The sequence below is a fragment of the Aplysia californica genome, unplaced genomic scaffold, assembly GCF_000002075.1.
Source record: "Aplysia californica isolate F4 #8 unplaced genomic scaffold, AplCal3.0 scaffold00291, whole genome shotgun sequence".
Taxonomy (NCBI): domain Eukaryota; kingdom Metazoa; phylum Mollusca; class Gastropoda; order Aplysiida; family Aplysiidae; genus Aplysia; species Aplysia californica.
This window is the reverse complement of record NW_004797561.1, coordinates 416847-430274: the sequence shown is the minus strand read 5'-3', so window position 1 is coordinate 430274 and position 13428 is coordinate 416847. Positions and strand designations below refer to the sequence as shown.

The window sequence follows — 13428 nt, the reverse complement described above, 5'->3', positions numbered from 1 at the left end:
GCCCCCTCTCCTCACGAGCCAGAGAGAGGTGAAACAAAATTCAAAGAAAAAAAATCTACTCCCCCTGGTCTGAATCCTCTAGCCAGATTGTGTCAAAAGACCAGGTATAATCAGTCGTAAATGACAATTTATTGTAAGTGACGATTTTGTCATTCTAATAAAAATGTGACTGCTATTAGGAGAAAAAATATTGTAAACACCAGAAAACAAAGAGTAAGGCCGTCTTAATGAAAGTGATAAAGATAAAGCTGTTTACTGAAAAACTATTTTTTTTTTAACTTAGCGAACTATGGCAGGAGCACGCTTCAGTTCAACTCCCAACTTACAATATAGAAAAGAAGGGTTCAAAATGTCAAAGTAGTTCATCGCTAATTATCTATACAGAAAAAAAAATCACTGTCACTAGATACCTAATCAGTTCTTATAGCTTCTTCACTCTCACTGGAATCAGAATACAGTTTTCCTTCTTTTTTTTTTTTTTGTAAGTATTTTACGCTGCTTGCAACTGAATTAAGCAAAAGAAAAGCTATAGCTATTAAAAAATCCTAATAAAAAAAGTCACTGTCTCAAGACACCTAGTTCTCAGCCTCTCCTTCTCAATGAAATCAGAACAAAATTAAAGAAAAGTTATTGAACATCACAATATAGAAGGAATATTTTTTTGAAGAAAAGTAAGACTACTCAGGCTTTTTCAGGACAGACGTTGAAAAGTAAGACGAGACAGACAAAAAACAGAGACTGGAAAAAGAAAGGGAAAGAAATGTACGGGAAGGACGACGGCCACTGACCTCCCTGGCGGCCTCATCAATTTTGCCCGAGTTTCTCTGGCACAGTTGAACCACCACAAAGAGCTGGGTCTCTGCTTTGGAGAAAAGCACCATCACTCCTGGGGAAACAGAAAGCAAAGATGGGGGGGGATGCAACTTGAGCAAAATCAAAAAGTTGTGTACGCTACTACACTTTAAAATCAATTTCCAAGCTAAAACATCAAGTTTCTGTCATGACAAAAATACGTTTTAACCCTTTTCATATGAAATTCTACATGACAAACAGGGACACAAAATTACTGACAGGCTATAAAATTCATTCTTCTTTTTTTTTTTTAAAGTAAGATGTCCGATTCTTTCTCAAATACACTCACCCTATGAAGTAAAGGAGAATTCAAAATAGTTGAAAATGAGCAATAGTAAGAATATAATGAATGGGCAGTCCCACATGAAGACGCTTTCATAAACCAAATTTCTAAAACATATTTTTAATAAATGTACGAGTGAGTTTTTTTTTGTTTTTTAAAAATCATTTTGAGACAATTACCAACACACCTCTAGTAGACCCATTAAAAAAATACCTGATACAAGAACCTTTTCTATTCAAACATCCCAACAGTTGATAGGACAAAATGCATCCTACCATATCTCATTTTAATTGTTTTAAATTTTACTTGTTTCCTTAAATGAATACCTGCAGAATCGGCCTTCTGCTCTGTCAGTTGTTGACTCAGATTCTTCAAATTACTCTGTAAATTCTGAAACATGAAAGGGATTCAATAAACAATCAACATCAAAATAACTGAAAAAACTAGAAGGATTAATACACCCTAAAAGATCATGTGCTCTCTATAAATACTCTTATCACCAAAATATAGGTGGAGGGGTGTACTTTCTTGAGCCTTCATTTTTAACATTAGACTTTTTGACAAGAACTTCAGTCAAATAAATCCATGGGAACAAAGCAAATTACAAGGGCAAATTTCTCTGAGATTTATCGAAAGAAAAAAGACTTCAATTTCAGCTTTGTGCACTGAAAAATAAACCATATCATAAACTTTGTCATACCTACCTCTAACAAAATCCTGAAAGCCCCTTGTATATCTCCTGCCTTTTCCAACAGGTAGGCAGTTGCCTCCCATGCCTTGTGTTTCCGCACAATCTGGAGACAGAGGAAGAGGGGTAAAAACAACAGTTCTGACTGGAGAAAAAAGAACATTCACACGGTAACGGCTATTAGGAGCAGGAACAAATAAGATAAACAGAAAGAAACAACAGAGGGAAAGAACAGAAACAGGACAGGCTAGTCGGGCCCTCTTATCGCCCCTTTTAAAAAAGGTGAATCTGGAATAAATAGTGAAATGAAATATATACAAAGTCAGTTCAACATTCTTACGTACTAGTAAACACAACATGGAGCTTTGAACCAAAGTCAAAAATGTAAAAAATTGTTTAAAAAACAAACCAACTACAGCTACAAACCCTAGGGAAAAAAAAGAATACACTGGTTTCAAAAAAAAAAAAAAAAGAAGATAACTTTACATGTATCTGTAACTTATTATCTCATTTAAAAATTACTGGCTTTTTAAGCAAACATCTGACTCAGCTGTCTATAAACAGAGCTAGACAATTAACCAAACAAAGACTTTCAAAAGGAGTTTTGGATTCAGTGACAAAAAAACAGCATTATATTTGGCTAGGAACAGATGACATTTGTTTGAGTAAAGAAAAGCATTTAGTGCTGGAGAAAAGCAAGAAAGAAAGACAGAAGCAACAGAGGGAAAGAACAGAACATATTAGACCTACAAGTCGTACCCTCCAACAACCTAAAACAGATAAAGATAATAAGGCGACTAACAAGACGCCTAGAAGAAGAAGGAACAGACCATGCCAGACGGATCATCAAACCAGACCCATAAACCACTCCGCAACCAAAGACAGGAATTTTCCTTAGAATCCTCCCCAAAAATTCGAGTTTCAGGAAAAAATGGATCCTCCAGAACCCTAGCAGATAGATTACATAGCAACCGATCAGAGGAAATAAACATTTATTGCAAATACACGCTTTTCACATCATGAGTGATAGGTCGCATATGACCAGACTGAAAAGGTATTCAAGAAAAAAAAATTAGATATTATGCGAAATCTGATTGGGGTTCTTCAACGGCAAAAAAAAAAAAAAATGCAATTGGTGAGTTCCGCTTTAATAGAGTATATGGTAGGAGTGCAACAAACCCACGTACAAATTCCCTTGTAGAAACAACAAGGATAATACCTGTAAAGTTTCTTCCAGGCGGTATCCCTCATTCATCTTGATGAAGTTACAGACCTCCTGAGGCTTGAACTCACACATAAGGTCAACATACAGCTCCAGCACCTGAGGCTCAAGATGTATCTGCTTCTCCGGTTTGAGCGCGCTGCTTTGGGCATCCCTGAGAACGTGTATAGAGAAATATGAAATCGACACACACTAAGGTAATTTCATAACTTTATCTTACACTGTTTCTATTTTCTACAAGGGTTAGAAATCACAGCACATTAATACATTTCTATGACTCTACCTAACACTACTATATTCTATACCTTTATTCCACATGATCTGTCTTTAATGTTACAAAGTTAGTCATCTTTAAAAGATATTTGTTTACAGCAAAGGTCAACCCCTTTATTGCTTGACCCTACACTATTTTGGAGTCCATTTTATTTGTACTTGTAACCATATCATCTTTTGATGGTAGTATAATTAATTTTCTATCATAGATTGAACTTTCATGGCTCCACTGTCATAATTTTAAAAAGTAAAGTTGTTCCCGAATCCGATCCGGACATTGGGGATCGCCTTGCTAGTGAGACAACTTCCTGGGCCTTCGGCATATTGTGGTAGGGTGGCCAGTTCCTTTCCATGCCACCTTTACTTCCCAAACTCGAAGTCAGGTACCGATTACTGCTGGGTGAGCAGGAGGGGGCGAAAAAAATCTGTGTCCGAATCGAGGCTCGAACCTGGACATTCCGCTTTGAAGACGAGCGCACTAACCACTCCGCCACCACACCCTCTATCATAATTAACAAACAAAATAATATTTTATCCAAGTGATGTAAATGAAGCTCTGTTCTTATCATGTACATTCCTTCTGAATTCACCCCTGAGCAAAACTGAGAGAAAATACAAGACAAATCAAATTTCCCCAGGTATTAATAGAACTCATGTAATCTGCACGCAAGGTAAAGAGACAAATCATAACACTACAGGCGCAGGCACCAGTTGTTATAGTGGTTTTTGCAAAAGTTCCCTTTCAACACTGAAAGGTTCACAGAACATCAATCTCTGACTGGAGAACGCTAAATGGATGGTGAGCAGTAAAACCTCCCCAATAAAACCCAAGTTCAAGAACCTTCCATTGGGGATTCGGACAAGGTCCATCTGCTCTATAGCCCAGCATAATACCAAATGAGCTAACGGAGAGCCAGCTGACTTTTAGTTTTAGTAAGTGTTTTACAGCACTTGCAACACAATAAGGTCATATAAGTGCCGAAGATAAGAGGTGTTACAAGAGAGTAACAAACACGAAAAAAAAGGAGGGGAGATAAAGATGATAGATGTTTGATAGGAAAGAAGAAGCAAACCACATCAGAGTAACCGCCAACCACCAACATATTAAGACAAAAACACTGCCTCTTAAATGACCTTACAGTGTTGAAAGGGGTATTAAACCCAAAGATAGTAAATAACAAGATGGGCCACTCAGCCAAAAAAGTGTCCGCAGGAAGTATGCTCTTTGCTTCAGATGGCGCTGCAGTCTGTTTTGAAGCTCTCTTTCGTTTTCCCAGAAGAAGAATAGGAATAGCACCTCCTTACGTGCGCAGATCGACTGCTGTTCATCAGCAGTTCGGGTTCGTTCAGTACGGAGTTTTAGTTTTCTTAAATTTTAATGACCTCTCGCCTTTCATTCTAAAGTCAAATTAAACGAAGAAAACAATCACCCTTTCCTCCGGAAGAGGTTTTTTGTCAGCCTGGCCATTTTAAAAAAGCGTTCTTCCGAAATTCATTCAAAAACTTGCTAGTTTCACTTTGATTTTTTAAACTCAAGTGGGATAACTCTGTTCGCTAAATGTGCGCTTTTGCGAAGAGGGCGCCACCGAATTTTGAGGACACTTTTTTAATTGGCTCAAAGAGAGAAGTGGCCCATCTTATTATGTAGACTCTTTGGTAAACCTAAACAATTTTGCACATTTTCTAGAAAAAAAAACAACCAGTAAGCAGTCCTGACAGACCTGTATGTGATGACACCTTGCAGGAAGTCAAACAGTACTTGTTTGTTCCCCTTCAGTTTGTTCAGCACCTCCAGTAGACCGCTGGTCAGACACGAGAGGACCGTCCCTGCCGCCTGCTTGCAGTCAATGCTCACCAAGTCCTGGCCACAGAGATTTAGTAATAATAATAACAATAACAATTACAATAATAATAACAATAATAATGATAATAATAATAATACAATAGTAATAACAATAACAATAATGATAATATTAAAAACAATAACAATAACAATAATAATAATAATAATAACAATAATAATGATAATGACAATAAAAATAATAATAATAATAAAATAATAGTGATAATAATAAAAATTATAATAATACAAATACAAATACAAATAATAATAATAATAATAAATAATAATAATAATAACAAAAATAATAAAAATCAATTCAAAATCTCCCACTCTCTGGTGGCTCTAAACACTTTGAAATAAAATAAGATTTAAATTAACGCTTCATGTATACTGGCCCATTCAATGTATAACGATTCTTTCAAATACATATCCACCCGTAATTTGATAAAGAGCAGTTAAGGCTCACCAAGTCCTGGACACGGGACAATTAGAATAACAAAACTGTGCCCCTGTCATGTGTAGGTGTAGGGACAGATGACACTAGGTACATCATGATTTATTGCATTTTTAACAGAGCAAGCAAAATAAAATGCTTATTTCCATGCCAGCCACAGTTAACATTCAACTATAATAATATAGCAATCTTAGACCAAGGTATGGTAATTTTAGGTAAGGAACTACTCTCAGTGCAAAGTTAAGAAAAACATTTTTTCAATGAAGGCAATATTTCTAGCTAATATTATGATGAAACAACGTGGTGTTCACATTTGAAAAGAAGAGAAAAATTAACTTTCAAACAATATCAGGTAAGGTGGGTCTATAACTAGATACCCTGAGCATCTTTTGCATATTTTTTCCAAAGCTACAACACATTTCATAGATGATGGAAAGTTGTGATCTCTAAATTTTATGTTCAGACATCAACATCAAGAACCCTAAACACTATTAACAAAAAATGTGCAGAAAAACTTCTACATAAAATTATTTTCCCTCTATTTTCTATATAGTACCTTATCCAAAACAGAGCTCTTATGTCCCTTATCTTGCAAAAGTAAATCTTATTCAAATTCTTTGACTACAAAACATGTTGAAAATGAAGCCTTTCTTTTTACATTATCAAAAAATAAAGACAAGGTAGTAACATGGCAGACCAAGTGAAAAATCTACACACCAACTATTTGGTAGAATAAAAGATGTAGGACAAACAATGGATGAAATTGGACTGTGATGATACCACATCTTCAACCCAGTAACTAGAAACCAGCAAAATCAAAAAACAACTGGCAATACATGTATATGCTAAATAACACGTCAGCCCTACATCTCACCTCCAAGTTTTTCAGAGCCTCAGCTTTGAGCGCATCTTTTTCCTCGGGCAGACAAGATGGGCTCTGCATGATGCTGTCAATGTAGTTGAACACATGGTACTGAGGAGGAAACACATTGGGGAAAAAAAAGATAACACCTCACTGATAAAAAGATGGCAGTATGCTTCTTTCACCTGCTTTTGCAGCATGAAATACAAGCCACTGCATGGCATGCATACACATATGCACACACATACGCATGCATGCATGCACGCACGCACCCACACACCATACATTTCACAGGACTTCCCCACCCCCCTTTCACCCCTAGCACCCTCCGTCTGTTTCTGCCTCTATGTCTGTCCACCTCTTTCTCTCCTTACTCAAGCTCACTACCACAACATTGTCAAAGCATTGATGCACACAGAATATAACCTAAAAATATGAGGCACAGTCAGCTTTTTCAACAAACAAAGTTTGTGTAATGTTGTTGGTAAACTGGACTTCCTATATTTCCCTCAGATTGTCTTTCTGATGGACTAGCAATGCAATATGCCATAAGTGTAGATTATAATTGGAATAAAAGCAATCAGAAACATTATGAGAAAAACTCACTCTACGTGCAGGATCCCTTAGGTAGCAGGTCAAGATCTTGTCGTAAGAACGCTTCTTCTCATACAGGTACTCACAAACACGATAGCTGGGGACACAAAACATGATCATTGTATGCACAAGGTGCTGAAGTCTTTTTTTAAATGTAGGTGTTTTTCTGCCTCCATCCACACAATTCAGATCATTTAGGAGGTGGGCTTCCAGCTCTGCCTGTCAGAGCCAACCTCGGCTGAGAAAGATACGACATCCCAGCAGAAAGACCAAGATACTTCATAAAAATTTCTCCCCACTCCAAAATCAAACCCGGGCCCCCTGCATGTAACAGCATTTGGTCAAATTTGGTCAGTAAATAAGAAAGCCTTAGGGATTTGAAATTCATTGTACATTTTCAAGATGGCGGCTGTTTCCATAGCAACCGCTGTAGCTACGCCAAAATAAAATTGCGAATCAAGAGATTTAACTATGCCTAACTTATAAGTGTACTTAGATTTGATCTCGGGCAAAAAACATAGAAAATGGTCCTCAAGGATCGCTCCTTTTGTTAAGAAGAAAAAGAAGCCAAGGCCACTCACAACTTTGCAGTGTGAGCTAGACTGAGGAGCCTGCCCTCGTTGAACTGAGCCAGCCCCCCAGCCTGCAGTAGCTCCATCAGGGCCTGCTGTCTCTCCTCGTGGCGAGACTCGTCCTCCGGGTTGGCCAAGAACTCCAGAACCTGAGGGAAAAGTATTGTCATGGTGTTCAGATAAGATAAGATAATAATAGATAGCATTTGCATAGTGCAAATCCCCGCTCAACAGCAAGCTCTAAGCGCTTCACAATCTATACATCTTTATTGTTCTGATCCTGGCACATTGGTTTGGTGTTTCACCAAGTACACACATACATATACACGCACACACACACACACACACACACACACACATACACACACACAAACATGCACACACACACACACACACACACACACACAGTGTGCTTGCATTCACAAACAGGCTTACAGTCACATGCATAATATAAATGAACAGTAATATAAACAATAATAATGTTAAGCTAGATACATACTCAATACATGTATTCTGACTGTAATTCTCATTGGTTTGTTTTAGTAGACGTTTTACGGTGCTCGCAACTGCATAAGGTAATATGAGCGCCACGAGGTGGATGTCAACAGAGAAGTCCTTATAGGGAATCAGACTTACTCTGATCACCTCTCTAGCTTCAACAGCACAAAGTCTGCTTCGACTATCAAGGCACCCCAGAAATAGCAGGTCACAAGAGAGTGACAAAGATACAAAAGAAGTAGAGCAAAATGACGATAGTAAGGATTAGGAAAGAAAAAGCAGCAGTGTCATGTTGTAGTTCAGGCACAATTATGAGCACGACATTGTTAGATCAGCCCATTTACAATTCTACTGTGCATTAGAACGAGATATGTCCCCCATTTGGGAATGGCCTAAAGACATTTCAGTCAGTGGCATCGCCCCGGGGGGGGGGGGGGGGGGTTAGTTCTGAATGGTATTCTGATGCATGCTCTTAGGTCATATGAATACTTATAACTCTTTTTCTCCTGAAGGGGGTTTTCTTACTATGCCGAGCCCTCTTTTGGTATAAAACCTGAGAGTTACATGCATGTCACTTAATAGGTCATAAATCAAAAACAAATGAACCTATTTCGGTAGTTCTTCATCTAATGAAAGAATTCTCGATAAGAGAGACCTCTTTTCGGCAATAGGTAGAAATTATCCAATGTTGTTGCAAAGGAGTCTGACTGACCGCTGACAGCTGATCACCTACACAGCATTTCCAACCGCAAGCTACATGGAGTCAACTCTTTCACTAGGCCTGTGCATTCTGACAGACTTTGCCAACATTAATTTTACCATTACCAAAATGGCAGAAGCCATGAAATAAAATTGTACACAAACAAATGAAAAATAAACTAAGAGTGGAAAAAAATTGCAGCAACTTCTCTTGATTGTTCAAGACATAGTTTGAGTATTAAAAATTAGTACTGGGCGATATACCAGTCAATACAACTTGTGTTGTTAGCACAAATGGGTGTCGCACTATCAACACACACTACATTGTTCGGGCCGGAATGAGTGAAGTCATACCAAGGCCAAATGTAAATATCATCAAGGCACCCTCACATATGTCTTCATTTATGATCTTCGTTAAAAAAGGTGCCAATAAATTAACCCCTAAAATCTTGTTTTCTGATTGGCCTGAGTAATCAACTTTAATCAAATAAGCATGTTTTTTTCGTATCCAAAATAGAAAAAAATTAACTTTGGACAAAACCATGACAGTATGTAGTTTTTAATGAAGCTTAAATCTTCTCAGGTAAACATCTGCACCTCACAACTTCTCATGATAGGTACTTCAGAAAGGAATATTCCCATTGCTGGTCGGTCTCAAACTTTGTACAGGTTCTACCTAGTGCGAGAAGCTGCCTTGGCTTCAATTGAGGTCTGAACTTGTATATCATTCCCAAACAGATAAAACTAGCTTGCTCCAAATAGTTGCTGCACTGATTTGACTTAGATGGAGAGGGATAAAAAGTCCTACAGTGTAAGTCATTTCAAAACAAAGCACTTGGCAATACAAAAGAGTAAACAATCAGAAAGCACAAAAAAGCACTCTATACAGGATAACTGGCAATTAATAAATTGATTAATAAATTAATTTTGAAATCGAATTAAGAAAGAAAGGTACTTTTTGTTTTAATCAAGAAAGGTCAGACAAAAAAAAAGAAGAAAAAAAACATATTCTTGATTTTATTTTTTCACTTGCTGAAGCAAGTAAAAAAAATATTTCAACAAGTCCATTTCAATTTGAACAGAAAAAAAATGTGACACAAAAAAAAAAAGAAAGACAAATTTGAATGAGTCTATTCCAAGGCAATACATAAACTGATCAGATATTATAATATTGACCTGATAAAATGCCAAACCGAAATGAGACGGATTGTAACCATTTATGCCCATATGATCAACCATCAAAGAAATATCAGTCTCACCTGCTCAAATAGTACCCTGTTGACCACGATGGTGTTCTCGTGTCGTGCCATCTGGCGGGCCAGGAAGGTGAAGAGGATTCCAATCTGTGTAGGCTGTCAAGGAGGAAAAACATACTTGGAGATAATGATATTGCTGCAACATTACATTTTTATGGCACAATCATTTCAAACACTTTTAGGCTTGTACAAAAACCACATCTGGTGTCCTTCCTTTTCATTTTGTTGCCACATTTAGGTACCAAAATATTGATTTTTTTATGAAGCAAATTAGCCTGAAAAATGAAACTGACCTTGCTTCTCAAACTGAATCAGGACGGAAACATTTGAAGGATACTTTATGTTTTCTCTTCAACAGCCAAATATTCATTGGAAAGAAGCTTTCATACTGACTGCTTCTTGTAAGACTCCACCATATGCCACTTTGAAAAGTGAACAAGACCTGCCAACCTCTACCAGAAAAAAATAGGATTTTTCATGGGAAAAAAAAGGAGTGTGAAGAAAAAAAAAGGAGCATCTAACTTAACATCCGGACTTTTTTGTTGCGATAGCGTCACTTTCGTTGTTTGTGACGAATGGAAAAGCTAGACTCAATATAAAAAAATAGCCGTCACGTGACGAAGTAATTAGGCACGCTCCCCCCGGAATAAAAGTTGGAATCTGATTGGCTATTGTTTTTAAACCTGACCCATCAAAGTTCGTGGACAAAAGGTTTCCATAGTAGAGGTTGAGGCCATCTGTGTACATAATTATACAGTATGGGCGGTTCCCGCTCCGGGCTGTGTGACGTAGATCCACAGCAAGCGCGTTACTAGGTTCACATGTTGTGTGCTGTAGACCAACAGCGTGATCAGGCCGCGAGCGGGTGACGGGTTAAGGGTTTTCCTGGCCAATTTTTTTAATCAATGAGACATCCGATCCACATTAGGCCGAGTTTTCTCGGCTCGGGAAAAAAATCGGAGTTTCGCATATTCCGTCGGAGTCATTCAAAATGATAAAAATATCGAAGCAATTACAATAAAATCAGAGTAGTTGACAGGTCTGGGGACCTATGACGAAGTTTTCGACTGAGCAGTCGATATGCGCTACAAGGCCATAGTCCCTGTTCCGGCATTGATTCAGCTGGGACTTAGCAAAACTAAAAGTTAAAACAAAGAAGTAAAAAAAATGATACACTTACTGTGAAACCAACACTCTCAACCATGACTTGAAGTAAAATGTCCACCACACGCTGACGCTTTTGAATTCTGCATTTGGGAAAGCAAAAACATATTCAGACTAAGAAATATGGGACTTGGTTAGAACGGGAAAGCTAGACTCAATATAAAAAAATAGCTGTCACTCTTTCATTAGACAGACAACGAACATTGCTTAAAATACTGAGGCAAAGAAAGGAGGAAATATACACAACTGCAGCTAAATTGAAACTCTGAAATGTCTGCCCAATTCACAGCAGAGTTAAGACTCAATTGAACTTAAAATTCATAAAAATTGGTTCACATTTGAAGTTCTATGTACAGTTCAAAGAAAATAAAATCAAGTAAGCATGAAACTCACAAAATGAAAAATCTTGGAACGTATAAAATAATCAACAAGGTCGATTGATAATCTCAGTCATTCATACACAGTACAAGGGAAATAGTACGATTAAACTACCTTACCCTTCTTCACTGTTAAACTCTGGCTCCTCAAAGGCCTGGAAAGCAACAAGAATACAAACTGAGGACTTATGGCATATTGATCACAAAGAATCACACTGTTTACTGGCAATGATAGGCCTACATCATCTAGTAATGAAATAAATCAAAGAAAATCAAAAGTTGAGATGAAAAACATTCTTTAAAATGCATGTTGAACCAATTCAAAACGAACCAAAAAATTGTTCATCCCATCAGATAAAGAATATTGTTTTAAAATTGTTTGAGCAAAGAGAAGAACATTGAAAAAAAAATGACAGACTCTTAAAAATGTCTTGGAAAAGGTAAAGCCTCAGGACAGAGATGAGAGAAATAAAGAAGTAGGACTTTCCAGCAGCATGATCCAACTGTCCACACAAACAAGAGATGCAGGTAAATAAACTGTTACAATCATTAGAAGACTGAATGAACAAGTCAGGAAAAAAATAGAAGAAAAGAGGGTGTAAACGACTGCAAACAAACATTATTTTCGAATAGAATCTGACCAGCGTCTGTGGAGTAGTGGTAAGGCACGTTACTGTCATAAACAGAAGACCCAGCTTACGACTCCCAGGCGGAAAGAAATTTTTCTCGAGCATTTTGGTCATTTTGATGGAATGTTGTATCTCTCTCAGCTTGGATTGGCCCTGACAAGCAGGGTCAGAAGCCAGCCTCCGATAATATGATCTAAATTGTGTCAATGGGGATATTCCAAAAAAGAAAGCATTACAAATACAATTAGAATGACAAACTGCATGGTGCGGAGCTAAGTATGCAACTTACGAGAGCCAAAACATTCAGGAATTCTCGAGTGTCAAACTTTAGGAGAGTGCGCAGGTATGGATATGCAGGCTCATCTGGAAAAGAAAAGGAAAGCGTATCAATTAACAGAATACATCCGACATGCAATGCAGTTGAGACTCAACTTTCCTACTATATACTTCACACACACACACACACACACAGAACTGAATATTGTCAGACAGAAAAACAGAGATTCTTCTACAAAAGAAAAAAAAGTAGTTGACGTGCCATTAGTTCAGTTTGTATCATGCTGGGCTATGTCACTGATGACCCTGGATTAAATTCACCCCAATGATGTTTTCCTTTAATCGATAAGCAAACCAAGTTTGCACCAACAAGTTCTTCAGACAAGTTTCTGATCCTTCTATACTTAGCACGGTGCTCGGAGGAGTGTAAGGCCCTACCTTCATGATGCTTGGCTGTGTGCAGACAGGTCAGACACTGGAACACCTGAGACCGCAAACAGACGTTGGAAAAAAGTGACTTTATCATCACTAAGTAACATTTTTTGACACTATTATGAACATGAACATGCACACTGAAGGTGAAATTACAAGTAATTTTAAAGGTCATTGTAAGCAAGAAGGATAAAGTAGTTAATTGGAGTGACTAACTAAAGAAGTACAACTTTTTTTCACTTTTCCAAAACATAATTTTTATGAGCTGCTTTACACGGTTTTATCCCCAATCATTCAATAATATCACAAAATAAGGTAAAGAACCTACAAATTTATCTCTGACAATTTTATATTTTGACAGCTAAATGTGAAAATGATATCAGTAACATTCTTGTGTTGGTGGTCTTGGTTAGGCTCTCGGACTCTCAACTGTAAGTTCGTGGGATCAAATCTC

General features: G+C 37.5%; 1 protein-coding gene across 2 annotated transcripts in view; it reads right to left on the bottom strand.

Annotated features, from left to right (window-relative positions):
- The window catches only part of LOC101848760 (vacuolar protein sorting-associated protein 8 homolog), a 45995-nt gene that overhangs the window by 8301 nt on the left and 24266 nt on the right, over positions 1-13428 (bottom strand). For both annotated transcript variants that reach the window (XM_013084409.2, XM_035970586.1), the window contains 13 exons: positions 12981-13026; positions 12556-12629; positions 11758-11792; positions 11277-11343; positions 10100-10192; positions 7653-7792; positions 7084-7168; positions 6490-6588; positions 5040-5179; positions 3043-3199; positions 1840-1929; positions 1462-1525; positions 789-886 (listed from right to left, as the gene is read on the bottom strand). In XM_013084409.2, the coding sequence (XP_012939863.1) occupies positions 789-886; positions 1462-1525; positions 1840-1929; positions 3043-3199; positions 5040-5179; positions 6490-6588; positions 7084-7168; positions 7653-7792; positions 10100-10192; positions 11277-11343; positions 11758-11792; positions 12556-12629; positions 12981-13026 (1188 nt within the window). The remainder of the gene's footprint in view (positions 1-788; positions 887-1461; positions 1526-1839; positions 1930-3042; positions 3200-5039; positions 5180-6489; positions 6589-7083; positions 7169-7652; positions 7793-10099; positions 10193-11276; positions 11344-11757; positions 11793-12555; positions 12630-12980; positions 13027-13428) is intronic.